Source organism: Physeter macrocephalus, chromosome 1, assembly GCF_002837175.3.
Source record: "Physeter macrocephalus isolate SW-GA chromosome 1, ASM283717v5, whole genome shotgun sequence".
In the NCBI taxonomy this organism is placed as follows: domain Eukaryota; kingdom Metazoa; phylum Chordata; class Mammalia; order Artiodactyla; family Physeteridae; genus Physeter; species Physeter macrocephalus.
This window is the reverse complement of record NC_041214.2, coordinates 72,896,406-72,911,538: the sequence shown is the minus strand read 5'-3', so window position 1 is coordinate 72,911,538 and position 15,133 is coordinate 72,896,406. Positions and strand designations below refer to the sequence as shown.

Below are 15,133 nucleotides of genomic sequence, written 5' to 3'. Positions count from 1 at the left end.
GCATGGTGGGAACAAGGGAACCCAGCAGAATGACTCAAGAGGGTCTCAAGGCCAGTTTTTGGCAAAGCACAACCAAGAATTCAGGTTTTCTAAACCAGGGGTCCCCAACCCCCGGGCCGCAGACCAGTATGGGTCCGCAGCCTGTAAGGAACCGGGCCACACAGCAGGAGGTGCGTGGTGGGTGAGCGAGAGTGAGGCTTCATCTGCTGCCCCCATCACCCATGTCACCGCCCACATCACCGCCATCCCCGAACCCCCGGCCGTGGAAAAATTGTCTTCTACGAAGCTGGTCCCTGGTGCCAAAAAGGCTGGGGACCGCTGTTCTAAACCTAATTTACCAGTAAAGTTAGTTATTAAAAGAAAAAGGAACAGATTTTTAAATGGTGGGTTTAGAGTTTGAAATGTCTTTCTCCTCCTCTCTTGACCTCCTCATTATCATTCAGGTCTATATCCTCTGTCTGTTCCCCATCAACACAGACCATAAATGACCAAAAGTTTGGGTGATTTTTTTTTTCTTCTTTCTTTTCTATTTTTTTCTATTTTCTAAACCAGGTATTACTTTCATAATTGGAAAAAAAAGAGAAATTAATGTTAGTTTTAAACTCCACAAAAAATGTAAACCCTTTCTCATTCTCAGGAAGAGCCAGGCTTTTAGGATCAGACAGACTTGGGTTCAAATCATAGCTCTGCCATTTACTGGTTTTATAACTCTGGGCATATAACTTTGAGCCTCAGTTTCTTCACTTGCATAAAAACAGAGGTAATAGTATCTATCTTGCAGGATTATTATTATTTTTAAAATAAATTTATTTATTTATTTATTTTTGGCTGCACTGGGTCTTCGTTGATGTGCATGGGCTTTCTCTAGTTGCCGCGAGCGGGGGCTACTCTTTGTTGCAGTGCGCGGGCTTCTCTTATTGCGGAGCACGGGCTCTAGGCACGCAGGCTTCAGTAGCTGTGGCTCGAAGGCTCTAGAGCGCAAGCTCAGTAGTTGTGGCGCACAGGTTTAGTTGCTCCGCGGCATGTGGGATCTTCCCGGACCAGGGCTCGAACCCGTGTTCCCTGCATTGGTAGGTGGATTCTTAACCACTGTGCCACTGTGCCACTGGGGAAGCCCCCTTGCAGGATTATTGTGCAGGTTAAATGTAATTGCCTAGCACATAGCAGATGCTCAATACCTAGTAGGCATTATTATTATGAGTGTTACCATTGTCATCATCATCATCATGATTATTATTATTATTTAGATAAGTCATGAGAGAGCTGCATAACTGGATTGCAATCTTTTGACATCTGAAGAATTGCTGTCTCTGAACTGCGTTAGAGCATTGTGCCACTGGCAAATACTGAAGCTTTAGAAACTGGTTGCTGCATTTATACTCAAAGGATCTTAGAAAGAACATTAGTCACTGGATTACACTCTGTCTTCTATGAGGATCTTAGGTCAAAACCAAGAATAGCTGAGTGATTCCTGAGCAGCCAGTTTGTTTTATTTTGTGGATGCTGTGAAATGTGCCACTGCAGAGGCCCTCCGCAGCTCCACAAAGGGCCGGAGTCAAATCTGTGCTGGCCGTTCCATATACTAGCTTCATTCCTGGCTCTGATTTCCCTAACCTGATTTTGTCTTTACTACCTTTATTCACTCACTAGGTTGGTTCTTATGTACTTTATGACACCTTAGGCCCTTCTTTTGGAGCAAGGAGAGATGTAAATAAATACACATTGACATATTGAGTTCACTAAAGGAGGCCTTTTTAAAACAAAATCGAAGTATAGTTGATTTACAATGTGTTAGTTTCTAGTGTACAGCAAAGTAATTCAGATATATATTTTTTCAGATTCTTTTCCATTATAGTTTATTACAAGATATTGAATATAGTTCCCTGTGCTGTACAGTAAATCCTTGTTGTTTATCTATTTTATATATAGAGTGTGTATCTGTTAATCCCAAACTCCTAATTTATCTCTCCTCCACGTTTCCCCTTTGGTAGCCGTAAGTTTCTTTTCTGTGTCTTGTGAGTCAGTTTCTGTTTGGTAAGTAAGTTCATTTGTATCATTTTTTTAGATTCCATAAATAAGTTATATCATATATTTGTCTTTCTCTGACTGACTTACTTTACTTAGTATGATAATCTCTAGGTCCTTCCATGTTGCTGCAAATGGCACTATTTCGTTCTTTTTTATTTTTTATGGCTGAGTAGTATTCCATTGTGTGTGTGCGTGTGTGCGTGTGTGTGTGTGTGTGTGTGTATGTATACCACACCACATCTTCTTTATCCATTTGTCTGTCAATGGACATTTAGGTTGCTTCCATGTCTTGGCTATTGTAAATAGTGCTGCTATGAACATTGGGATGCGTGTATCTTTTCAAATTAGAGTTTTCATCTTTTCCAGATGTATGCCCAGGAGTGGGATTGCTGGATCATACAGTAGCTCTATTTTTAGTTTTTTAAGGAAACTCCATACTGTTTTCCATAGTGGCTGCACCAGTTTACATTCCCACCAACAGTGTACAAGGACTCGCTTTTCTCCACACGCTCTCCAGCATTTGTATTTGTAGACTTTTTCTTTTAATAAATTTATTGATTTATTTATTTTTGGCTGTGTTGGGTCATTGGGTCTTTGTTTCCACATGCGGGCTTTCTCTAGTTGAGGTGAGTGGGGGCTACTTCGTTGCAGTGCGTGGGCTTCTCATTGCGGTGGCTTCTCCTATTGAGAAGCATGGGCTCTAGGTGCATGGGCTTCAGTAGTTGTGGCATGTGGGCTCAGTAGTTGTGGCTCACGGGCTCTAGAGCACAGGCTCAGTAGTTGTGGTGCACGGGCTTAGTTGCTCCGCTGCATGTGGGGTCTTCCCAGACCAGGGCTCGAACCCATGTCCCCTGCACTGGCAGGCAGATTCTTAACCACTGTGCCACCAGAGAAGTCCCTATTATTTGTAGACTTTTTGATGATGGCCATTCTGACTGGTGTGATTATAGTTTTGATTTCCATTTCTCTAATAATTAGCGATGTTGAGCATCTTTTCATGTGCCTGTTGGCCATCTGTATGTCGTCTTTGGAGAAATGTCTGTTTAGGTTTTCTGCCCATTTTTTGATTAGGTTGTATGGTTTTTTGATATTGAGCTGTATGAGCTGTTTGTATATTTTGAAGATTAATCCCTTGTCGGTTGCATCATTTGCAAACGTTTCCTCCCATTCCGTAGGTTGTCTTTTCGTTTTGTTGATGGTTCCTTTGCTGTACAAAAGCTTATAAGTTTGATTAGGCCCCATTTGTTTATTTTTGCTTTTCTTTCTTTTGCCTTGGGAGACTGACCTAAGAAAACATTGGTACAGTTTGTCAGAGAATGTTTTGCCTATGTTCTCTTCTAGGAGTTTTATGGTGTCATATCTTATATTTAAGTCCTTAAGCCATTTTGAGTTTATTTTTGTGTATGGTATGAGGGAGTGAGTGTTCTAACTTCATTGATTTACACACTAAGCTTTAGAAAGGCCTCCTTTAGCATGTAAATTTTCTAAAGCTTCAGGGTGAGTTTTAATTGTAACTCCTCAGTGTAGAAAAAAATACTTGAGGGGCCAATAAAATATTTTCTTGACATTCACAGATGTAAGACTCAGTAGGGCAACTATTTGCAGGAGGCCATGAAAATCCATAATAGGTAGAAATGGACAAACTTTGTTGAGGTGTGAATTTTTTATCTCAAGCAGGAAGTCTCCTGTGTAAGAGCTAGTCAATTTTAGGGTTGCCAGATAAAATGCAGAATGCCCAGCTAAATTTGAATTTCAGATAAATACCAAATATGTTTTTAAGATAAGTATTTCCCAAATATTGCATGGGATATACTTATACTGAAAATTATTCATTGTTTATCTGAAATTCAAATTTAACTGTGCATCCTGTATTCTTGTTTGCTAGGTCTGTCCACTTGAATCAAATAGATACTTTGGAACAGCAAAGTGTTTTGGCTAAAATGTGTGGGTCTTTTATTGTCATGTAGGATATGGGAAATTTTTTGAAGTAATAAACATCTTGCATTTTTTTCCTGAGAAAAAAGGAAAAATGGCTTATGTCTCTCATCAAGAGAGACATAAGCTTGATGAGAGACATAAGCCTTAAATGCATCTGAAAATAAGTTTCACTTGTGATATAAGTGGGTGCTTAGGAAATAACAACCCTCAGTAGAGATGTGGCCCAGAAGAAAGCCAGGAGTTGGTATCCACCAGTCTTGGGGCTTCTCCCTCAAGAACCACAGGTGTCTGTGTATGTAGCTGTAACATGCGCTATTTGTCATCTCACACGTTCTATACAGAGTCAAAGGCGAGCCCTCTCCTCCTACTGTATACAATTGAAATAAGGAGAGGAAATTGGTGTGAAACCTGGGTGGAGCTTAAAATGCTACCCTTTTGTCAGTAGGAACTTCAAAGTAGAACTTAGACAAAAAAATCTTAAGCTTTTCAAAAGTGAGGACCCCTTTTTAATTAAAAGCATAAATCTCATCCCATTTGATATGTAATGTTTTTAGTATTAGTATAATGAGGGAAAGCTACTATAAAATGAATACTTTTAAATGAATGTGCTTTTTATTAATCATGATATAACATTTAAAACAATTTAAACTTATTCACACATATATGTGTGTAACATTTGAAAACTATTCCCACTTGTACACGTACAGTCTTCTGAGTCCCCTCAAAGTCCTCTGAGTTCTCAAGTTGGGGAAAAGGTTTAGACTATCTTCGTGAGAAAACTTGGAGTTGCTTGACGAGGCTAACAGGTTCGACTATTCTGTTACTCTCCACGGCCCTCGGAGACCAATGCCACACATCGGGGCAGGAGCAGCCTGTGCGGGAGGGCATGCAGGAGGGCATTCCAGCATCTTCCTTCCCCAGAGTTCTTACAGGCCTAGGATGATGAGAGGAATTGGAGTCACTGTCATTCGAGCTGCCTTCCTGTGCCGAGGAAGCCAGAAAGGGCCTCCAAAGTAAACTCTCTGTGTGCATCTGCTATAAATCCTCTTCTCTTCCTTGATTACAAGAAACCCAGAAGAGGGTTGATGAGAACACCCACTCCCTTCCATTACCCAGGTTGCTACCTACAGCGCAACCATTCCCCAATTGCCCTTTACTTCTGGGCAGATCTAACAATATAGATGAGCAAATGCCTGGATCGTGTGCATTGGAATCAGAAATCCAGCCTTGCTTTCTTTTTTTTTTTTTTTTTTTTGCGGTACGCGGGCCTCTCACTGCTGTGGCCTCTCCCGTTGCGGAGCACAGGCTCCGGACGCACAGGCTCAGCGGCCATGGCTCACGGGCCCAGCCACTCCGCGGCACGTGGGATCTTCCCGGACCGGGGCACGGATCCGTGTCCCCTGCATTGGCAGGCGGACTCTCAACCACTGCGCCACCAGGGAAGCCCCACAGCCTCGCTTTCTTTATGGTTTCTTACCAGATGCTTAACAGTGACTACCTCGTAGGATTAAATGAGATCAAGTATGTGAAAAGCTTTTAAGAAGAGTAAAGAAGATACAAGTGAAAGAGGCGTCATTCTTAGCAAAGACAAGTTTGTCAGATACATGTTACACGTTCCTAGGTGACAGGAAAGCTGAAGAGGGCAGTCCCGGCAGGTACAGCGGGCACGCAAGCAACAGAGCACGGTAATGGACCACGGGAGTTAGGCCTTTGGACAGCATCTGACTCAGTGGGTCACAAACTTTGTATTCTTGGGACCCCTTTCCACTTTTAACAATTATTGAGATCCTCAAGGGGCTTTTGTTTATGTGGGTTATACCTATCAATATTTACCATATTAGAAACAGAAAAGTTTGAGATTCATTTAAAAATAATAATAAACTAATTACATGTTAACATAAATTATATATTTTATTTAAAAAATTATTCTCCAAAACAGTTTAGCAAAAAGAGTGACATTCTTTTATCATTTTTACAAATTTCTTTAATATCTTGCTTATAGAAGACACATTCTCACCTCTGCTTCTGCATTCAATCTATTGGGATATCACACATCATATAGTCACTGGAAAATTCCATTGTATATTCATGAGAAAATGAGAGTGAAATGGTAAAATGACATCTCAGTATTATTATAAAAATAATTTTGACCTCACTGATCTCCAGAGTTCCCCAGACCACGTGAAGAACTATTGACCTAACTTAATGATAGGAGCTTTCACATAAATGATTCAGCTGCACCTCACAGCAAGGCTTTAAAATGACTTTTATTCTCCCTGTAATACAGCTGGGGAAACTGAGGCTTGGAGAAGAAATATGCGTAAGGCTAAACAACTGGGATCCAAGTCCAGCTGCTTTGATAACAAACTCAACTCAGCCCGGCTGCCTCCAACTTTGAGAAAACTTAAACTAATGAGAAAAGTTAAGCTACTTCGTTTCTGAGGAAGGCCAGATGCCTCCTCTGGTTATATAAATCACATCTGCAGATGTATTAAGTCTTCAAATCATTCCTGGAGTAGGGGAAAATCAAATGCATTAATGAGTTAGCAATGGTTTTGCTATTATTCTTCCTGTCCCACAGGACATACCTAAAATAAAGTTTGCTCTCCTTTTTTCTTTCTGACTTCACTATATTTAACAATGACTTTTCACAGAGGAATAATGAGAGAATCAGAAAGTTGTTCACCTGATGATCCAAAACACCAGAGAGGTGATTTAGGATTTTAGACTAAGATAACTTAATTCATTTATTTCTAAGTTTGCTAACTCTGAAATCTGTTGCATTTTTAAACGCCTGTTTTTCTACCCTCTTAGAGAAGCGGTCAGCAATTTTCTCACTGCCCTCAGTTTGCAAAGAAAGAGCAGGAATCAACAGCAAGTTCCTCATCCTGCAATCTCTGGGAATATCTGGGCTGCCCTCAGAATTGCCCTTTCTCTGATGGACCAACCGGAACTCTTCCAGGCAGCTAATCTCGGTGACCTGGATGTCCTCCTAAGAGCTTTCAACTTGGATCCTTGAAGGAAAAGGAAAAAAAGAATCCCTGATCTGTGTAATTGTACTGAGAAATGCAAAACTATTTCATTATGAATTCCAAAAAGGATAAAACGGATGTTCAAAAGGCTATGGTGATATAACCCAAGGGAATTCCTACAGACAATGCCCAGTCTCTGTTCAGATCCAAAAGCACAAAACATTATATAGTCAAGTTTGGGCTCAGAAGAAGAATTGATAGACACAAACCAAGATTAAGTAACTGTGTGAATACTCTTCACAAGCTGCAAGCATATTGCAAGTTCTTTGAGGTTTTGTCCCCACTTGCAGCTGATGACACATCTAAGGAACTTGCTCATGGGACACCTGGATAAAGCACTGCCTTGGATCAGGGAATTGTGTTTCTGAACTGTCCCCTGAAATTCCCCCTTTTACCAGATTGAACATAGTTTGGGCCAAGGTGCATGCACATATATTAACTCTTGACTGAAGAGAGGCATTGCTTAAACCTGTTCCAATTTTAACTTTTATTGTTGCCCTTTGATTCCAGAGAGGGAGCTTTGCTGGCAAAAGCCGTTTTTGCACTAGAAATTTTTGCTCTTCCCAATCAAAACTTTTCTGGGATTGTATATATGCACTTTAATATTTATGCCTTGCTGGAGTTTTGTTGCTCCAATTTTTAACTTGGAGGTAAAAGATTAGAGAACTCAGCCTTGTTTGATCAACGGACCAAATAACAATTCCTGAAAATAGTTTTTCATAGCGTAGGGTTTTGAAGGAACGTTTTTCTTAAAGCAGATATGACATAGGGTGTAGTATGTCAAACACAGATCGTATTCACATGCTTTTCTGGGACTGTATGAACTTAAGCAAGAGATAAGGTAGTATCTCTTCACAAGTTCTGTGCAGGAAGAAAGTTTGATGATATTGTGATTTCTACTGAGTTAACATTAACTTGCTTAAATGTCGTATTTTCCTTGCTTTCTAACTGCTCTGCACAGTTAATATTCCTTTTAAATTGTTAACATTTTAAATAGTATTTAAGAGTGATAAATACATCTTTTCCTTAAAATTATGTGTTTTCTTAGTTCCATAATAATCTGCACTGCTCATCCTTTTGCATTCTAAGTGATAGAAGATCAATATTTTCTAGCTGAACCTCACTGAATGTCAGTGGTTTAATATGAAAGATGCATGCCTGGCTTTCACTTTGAACATTTGTCAAGCATCGGGAATTTTCTGCTGGCAGTGATGTTTAATTGGTTATATTCCACTCAGTTCTTCAGAGCATTTTGTGCCTGTTGGGAGTTTGGGGATTAGTTGGAAAGACACCATTTTTTAAAGAATTAGAAAAATTGTTTGCAAAATGGTAACCAAAATGTAATTTCACTGATGGTCCAATTCTAGTAATTTATCCTGGGAAGTTGTCTCATTCTTCTTTATTGTATCTCCTTCCTTCTTCCAGAATCTTCCCCAAAGCAATCTGATCCCAACTTTTTCTTCATATTCTTTGGTTAGTAATAGCTGGTTACATTCGTGATTATAGTTACCCTGCAAAACAGCAATTGGGTCAAGAGTATAATTGACTGCAGAGTTAGCTTCTACTGGGAGAGGGGAGAGGAAATGTATATACATGCTGAGACATCGAACTCCAGGTACAGGCAGAAATCCTCTCTTCCGTTATGTTGGAAGTCTCGGGGGGTAGGAAGGGGTCCCAGGGACACATGAAACCACAAGTACTTGAGGCTTCTATACATCATAACCTATTCTAGTTTATAAAGACAAAGAGTTGAGGGCACTATGGTGGTGCCAGGCATTTATCTTCATGTCAAAGCCCACCTGGGCTAGGTGATGCCTCCAGCTGGCCAGCAGGAGGCAGGGCATTAAGGCATTTACTGTTGGGCAGGAGTCACAACCCAGGCTTGGCCTCCTTCACTGAAGTCTGAGAAGCAAGATAAAGCTCAACAATATTTTCTAAAGAATAAATGGTATCCTTTAGAATTTTAGCATCTTAGAAACTCAGTCTGGGGAAGGACTCTTGGGGCCCAGTCTCCAACCCATGACAGCTGCCTGCTTGAATATCCCTGATATAATAGCATCCATTCTGTGCATGTCCCTCCTTCCAATCCCTGTGCATTCACTGGCTGGCCAGCTGACATGCATCCATCATAGTCCATTAGGAGCAAACTTTATAGGTGTTCTATTTATGATGTCATGCTATACTTTCAACAGTCACTGAATTTTGCAATAACGATAGGCTGTTTTCTTAGCCTTGCTGGCACTACCTACATGAGATCAGTAACAATTTAAAGACTGACAGTAGGGTAAATGTGGGATGTTTTGATTTGATTGTTGCTAAGTGGTGGCAAATTTTGCTGCCCAAGTTTTATTTTGCTTTTGGAATACAAAGTAACTTCAAGCTCCAAAGAGTTGTGTTAGAGGAGACAACCTTCCATTCCCATCGTAATTTGGTAATGTGCAGAGCATTCAGTAAGATTTTCTGCAAGACACCTGTGTAAGTCAGAACCAAGATTTTCATAGGCTGTTAACCTGTCAAGAAGTGCAGAATTGTTGCCCAAGGAGGTTTTCAATACTTTTTAAAAAATTGACGTATAGTTGATTTACAATGATCTGTTAGTTTCTCCTGTACAGCAAAGTGATTGTTATACATATGTATACATCCTTTTTTTTTTTTTTTTTTTTTGTGTGTGTGGTACGCGGGCCTCACACTGCCGTGGCCTCTCCCGCTGCGGAGCACAGGCTCCGGACGCGCAGGCCCAGCGGCCATGGCTCACGGGCCCAGCCGCTCCGCGGCACGTGGGATCCTCCCAAACCGGTGCGCGAACCCGGCTCCCCTGCATCGGCAGGCGGACGCGCAACCACCGCGCCACCAGGGAAGCCCCCCCCCCTTTTTTTTGTGGTATACATTCTTTATATCCTTTGCCATTATCATTTATCACAGGGTATTGAATATAGTTCCCTGTGCTATACAGTAGGACCTTGTTGTTTATCCATTCTACATATAATGGTTTGCATCTGCTAACCCCAACCTCCTAATTTATCCCTCTCCCACCACCTCGCTTTGCAACCACAAGTCTGATCTGAGTCTGTTTCTCTTTTGATTTGTATCTTTTCCTGTTTTTTTTTACTTTTTATTTTATGGTGGAGTATAGTTGATTAACAATATTGTGATAGTTTCAGGTGTACAGCAAGTGACTGAGTTATACAAGCACATGTATCTATTTTTTTTCAAATTCTTTTCCCATTTAGGTTCTTACATAATGTTGAACAGAGTTCCCTGGGCTATACAGTAGGCCCTTTCTGGTTATCCATTTTAAATACAGCAGTGTGTACATGTCAATCCCAAACTCCCTAACTATCCCTTCCTCCCCTTGTGTCATATTTTAGATTCCACATATAACTGATATCATATGGTATTTGTCTTTCTCTGATTTACTTCACTTTGTATGATAATCTCTGTGTCCATCCATGTTGCTGCAAATGGCATTATTTCGTTCTTTTTTTATGGCTGAGTAGTATTCCACTGTTTACATGTAACACATCTTCTTTATATGGACATTTAGGTTGTTTCCATGTCTTGGCTATTGTGAATAGTGCTGCTATGAACATAGGGGTGCATGTATCTTTTTGGATTATAGTCTTCTCTGGATATATGCCCAGGAGTGGGATTGCTGGATTGTATGGTAACTCTGTTTTTCATTTTTTGAGGAACCTCCATACTGTTCTCCATAGTGGCTGCACCAACTTACATTCCCACCAGCAGTGCAAGAGGGTTCCCTTTTCTCCACACCCTCTCCAGCATTTGTTATTTGTAGATTTTTCAGTGATGGCCATTCTGACCAGTGTGAAGTGGTACCTCATTATAGTTTTGATTTGCATTTCTCTAATAATTAGTGATGTTGAGCATCTTTTCATGTGCCTGTTGGTCATCTGGATGTCGTCTTTGGAGAAATGTCTATTTAGGTATTCTGCCCATTGTTCGATTGGGTTGTTTCTTTTGTTGTTGAGTTGTATGATCTGTTTGTACATTTTGGAAATTAAGTCCTTGTTGGTCATATCACTTGCAAATATTTTCTCCTAGTCTGTAGGTTGTCTTTTCGCTTTGCTTATGGTTTCCTTTGCTGTGCAAAAATTTATAAGTTTGATTAGATCCTATTTGTTTATTTTTGCTTTCATTTCTATTGCTTTGGGAGACGGACCTAAGAAAACATTGGTACGATTTATGTTAGAGAATGTGTTGCCTATGTTCTCTTCTAGGAGTTTTATGGTGTCACATCTTATATTTAAGTCTATAAGCCATTTTGAGTTTATTTTTGTGCATGGTGAGAAGGTGTGTTCTAACTTCATTGATTTACATGTGGCTGTCCATCTTTCCCAGCACCACTGGTTGAAGAGACTTTTTTCCATTTTATATACTTATCTCCTTTGTCAAAGATTAATTGACCGTAGGTGTGTGGGTTTATTTCTGGCCTCTCTATTCTGTTCCATTGATCCCTATGTCTGTTTTTGTGCCAATACCATGATGTTTTGATTACTGTAGCTTTGTAATATTGTCTGAAGTCTGGGAGGGTTATGCCTTCTGCTTTGTTCTTTTTCCTCAGTATTGCTTTGGCAACTCTGGGTCTTTTACAGTTCCATATACATTTTAGGATTATTTGTTCTAGTTCTGTGAAAAATATCATGGGTAATTACATAGGGATCACATTAAATTTGTAGATTGCTTTGGGTAGTATGGCAATTTTAACAATATTAATTCTTCTAATACAAAAGCATGGGATACCTTTCCTTCAATAATACTTTTTTTGAATTTTTATTTTATTTTATTGGAGTATAGTTGATTTACAATGATGTTAGTTTCAGGTGTACAGCACAGTGATTCAGTTATACATATATTCATTCTTTTTCATATTCTTTTCTCATATAGCTTTTTACAGAACATTGAGTAGAGCTCCCTGTGCTATACAGTAGGTCCTTGTTGGGTATCTATTTTATATATAGTAGTGTGTGTATTTTAATCCCAAGCTCCTAATTTATCCCTCCTGCCACATTTCCCCTTTGGTAACCATAAGTTTGTTCTCAAAATGAGTCTGCTTCTGTTTTGTAAATAAATTCATTTATACAATGAGAGTTTTTAACAAAATTTAGTAAAAACAGTTACTAGAAAGCACATGAAAGCTTATAGAAATCAGGGCACCACCAAAAATAAAGTTGCAAGATTTTAGAACAGTCTTTATTGTATACATTTTTTTTAACTGTGACACATTTTTTAAGGCAGCACTGTTTTCTGGCATCTTACCTTCATGGTGTGAAATTGTCATTTAAATTACTCTTTCCATTTGAAAGGGTAGGGTGTTTGGGGTTACCTTCTGGGGCATTCTGGGAAGGCGTTGAGTATCTTTTTCTTGTGTTACTGAGTAATAAATAGCCTAAGATCTCTTAGAGGATAGTAATACTTTACTAGAATGACCACTCAATTTCATAAACGTGACTTTTGAGGACCAATTTCACTAGTCAATGGGATGAAAATGCAGAGAAGGCCAGTGATCATTGCTGAATTTCAAAATATAACTGTGTCTAGTGAGCTATTTCCATGTGCTCCTGTACCTTCACAGTGAGGCAGAGGAGGGTTAGGGAAAAGGAGATATAAGGCATCCACTTACTGGGCCAATCATATTGAGTCATCATTCCCTTTGCTTTCTCCCAAGCTCACTCCCCATGACTCCTTGAAAGAAAGGCAGATCTTATCCACCAGGAAACGTTAGTAGAAAACTATGAGCTGTGCTTTCTCAGTTGATCTGTGTTTCAACTAGAATGGCAAATTTGTGATACTTAACTGGGTTGGAATGTCTAGTACCCACTCACTTTCAGAGGTTTCTGCCACTTGCCTCATTCTTTTCTTTGAAGGAACTATTATGTTAAATCTTAGCACCATATCTAGATATTAATATTAGATAAATCTTTCTAGTATATTTGTGCTATACAAGCAAGACTTGAATACAACTGTAGCTAGTCCTACTTATAACAGGAGCTCCCAAACTCTGTACCATAAACTTTGTCTGTGAGCTCCTTGGGAATAGAGAGAAAAAGCAAGATGGTTATTTTGTGTCCCTTCCTCATTTGTCCCTGAATCGACTGGACTGTAATAAGTTAGTTGTTGTTGTGGTTGTTGTTTTATTGCTTGAAATGCTTCTAGAAGCATTCTAGTAACAGGGTATTCTGAAGGCTTAATTTGTGTGCCATCTTTTTGAGGCCTTCTGTTTTAGAAATTATTACACATGCAGTACATGATTTCAACTTTGTAAAATAATTTCAAATGTACTCCCTCGCCAGATTTTACTGCACCATTTCCTTATCATTTCAGTATTTATAGAACTGGTTGAAATTAAACTGTTTTGAACTAAGAAGTAGACAGATCTATATATTTTTTAAGAGGGTTTGTAGATGAACTCTGGCATAAGGTTTGTAAAAAGGCAGTTTTAAAAAAGTAAAACATATAACCTCACATACCAAAATAAAGCATGCATTAGCACTTGCAAATCTACCTACTCAGATATTAACCAAAGCATGCAAAATAACTTTACTGAATGTAAATTTACCCAGTGCATGATTAAGTAAGTCTCATAGGTTAGCTTATTTTTCCTTGCTTCTGAACAAGGAACTTGTTCATGAACTTTGTGTTCTAGTTTTTCTACTTGCTTTTAAATATCCTATCCTTGAGATTCACATGGCTGATTTATGCAGTGTTGCAGCCAGTGCCAAACTAATCCTGTGAGGAGTCCAGATATTTAGACATCCAAACGATTTTTAAAAACCAGTTGAGGCACAACAGATGCAAAATAGAAACAAAAGCCATGTGTCTAAATGCTACTGAACAAAATCATGTTGATTGCCTCAGAATTCTGAATAGTGCATTTCGAGCTTTTCTAATTTAGAAATGCTGACATTCTAAATAAGGTGGGGAGGTTAAGGTAATGTCAGGTACATGAAAACCATCATAAGGCAAAGTGGACATGGGGCCTTAATTTCCACAAATGTCACATAGTGTGTGGGGTGTCTGTCACGCCACTGTCCTCAACACGGCCCTATCTGTATGGTAAGTGAGCTACTTGGGCCCACATCCCTTGAGAAACTGGACTTGGTCAATCCGTCTAAAAGCACTGAAATTCAGGGTTGATGAGGTGATTTCATGGTCACTCAGAACCAACTCTAAAGTCCTCCCACTGACCTTTTCTGTGGCCCCGGCTTCCGGAAAAAATAAGGACAAGGAAACCAGAAATGGAGGGAACAAAGCTCAGTAAGAAAGACAATGGGGGGTGTCTTAAGTTAGTTAGTGACAGCTTTGTCACCACTTCGTACCCCGCTACACCCCAACACACATGCAGATGAGCTCCAAGACAGAATCCCCCAAGCACCCAGCCAAGACCACTGTGTGGAGGCATTAAACAGCTAAGAGGAGAAAAAAACAGAAAACTAAAGTGTGAGATTTCACATAACTCTCCATTTTGCCTTGAATAAAGTTTCCACTACCGGTACCCTCCGCAGAAATATCAAAATAACATTCTGGAAACAAGTGCCCCAATCCTCAATCTCAGAACTGTTTTCTTAGGACTGCTCTCCAAGAGAGAACTCTTGTAGCACTGTAGAATGTCACAGCAAAACCCTGACAGGCTCATTGGGACACTCTTAGAAACCTGCACTCAAAATAATATTAAGATGAAAAAAAAGAATGAGGCAGTTCTTTGCTCACCAATAAAATGTCTGTGTGAGTGTGTCTTTTCTTTGAATTTCTTGGAGAGGGAAATGGTACGACACAAAAAGAACTAAGGAATATACACAGTCAGTGAGTGTTTCACTGAGATACATAAAAATACCACAAAAGAATTGTGCCACGTGAGAAATATGTTCATGATTGAATGTTAGCAGTAGATAAAGGAAATATAGCAAACCTAAATTTTACCAATTATTTTCAATTCCCCATCCCCATATCATCTAACCCAAACCCTCTTCAATTTTCATTGCCCAAATTTGTTTACATTTGTTGAAAATAAACCTGATTAATTTAGTAAACTTTTTACAAACTATAACAAGCATTTATTAACTATTTAGAAAAGATATTTCTATATATTTTGTATATCTATGAATATTGCATATCTA

The 15,133-nt window shown here is 39.4% G+C and overlaps 1 protein-coding gene across 6 annotated transcripts in view; it reads left to right on the top strand.

Annotated features, from left to right (window-relative positions):
• Positions 1–15,133, top strand: part of PEX5L (peroxisomal biogenesis factor 5 like) — a 224,636-nt gene that overhangs the window by 173,365 nt on the left and 36,138 nt on the right. For 2 of the 6 annotated variants that reach the window (XM_024124176.3, XM_024124173.3), the window contains exon 15: positions 6,781–11,811. The exons of 1 other annotated variant lie outside the window; for it this stretch is intronic. In XM_024124176.3, the coding sequence (XP_023979944.1) occupies positions 6,781–6,985 (205 nt within the window). In that variant the 3' untranslated portion in view covers positions 6,986–11,811. Of the gene's footprint in view, positions 1–6,780; positions 11,812–15,133 lie in introns of those variants that run through there. 3 more of the 6 variants (XM_024124177.3, XM_024124178.3, XM_024124175.3) reach the window with 2 other exon arrangements.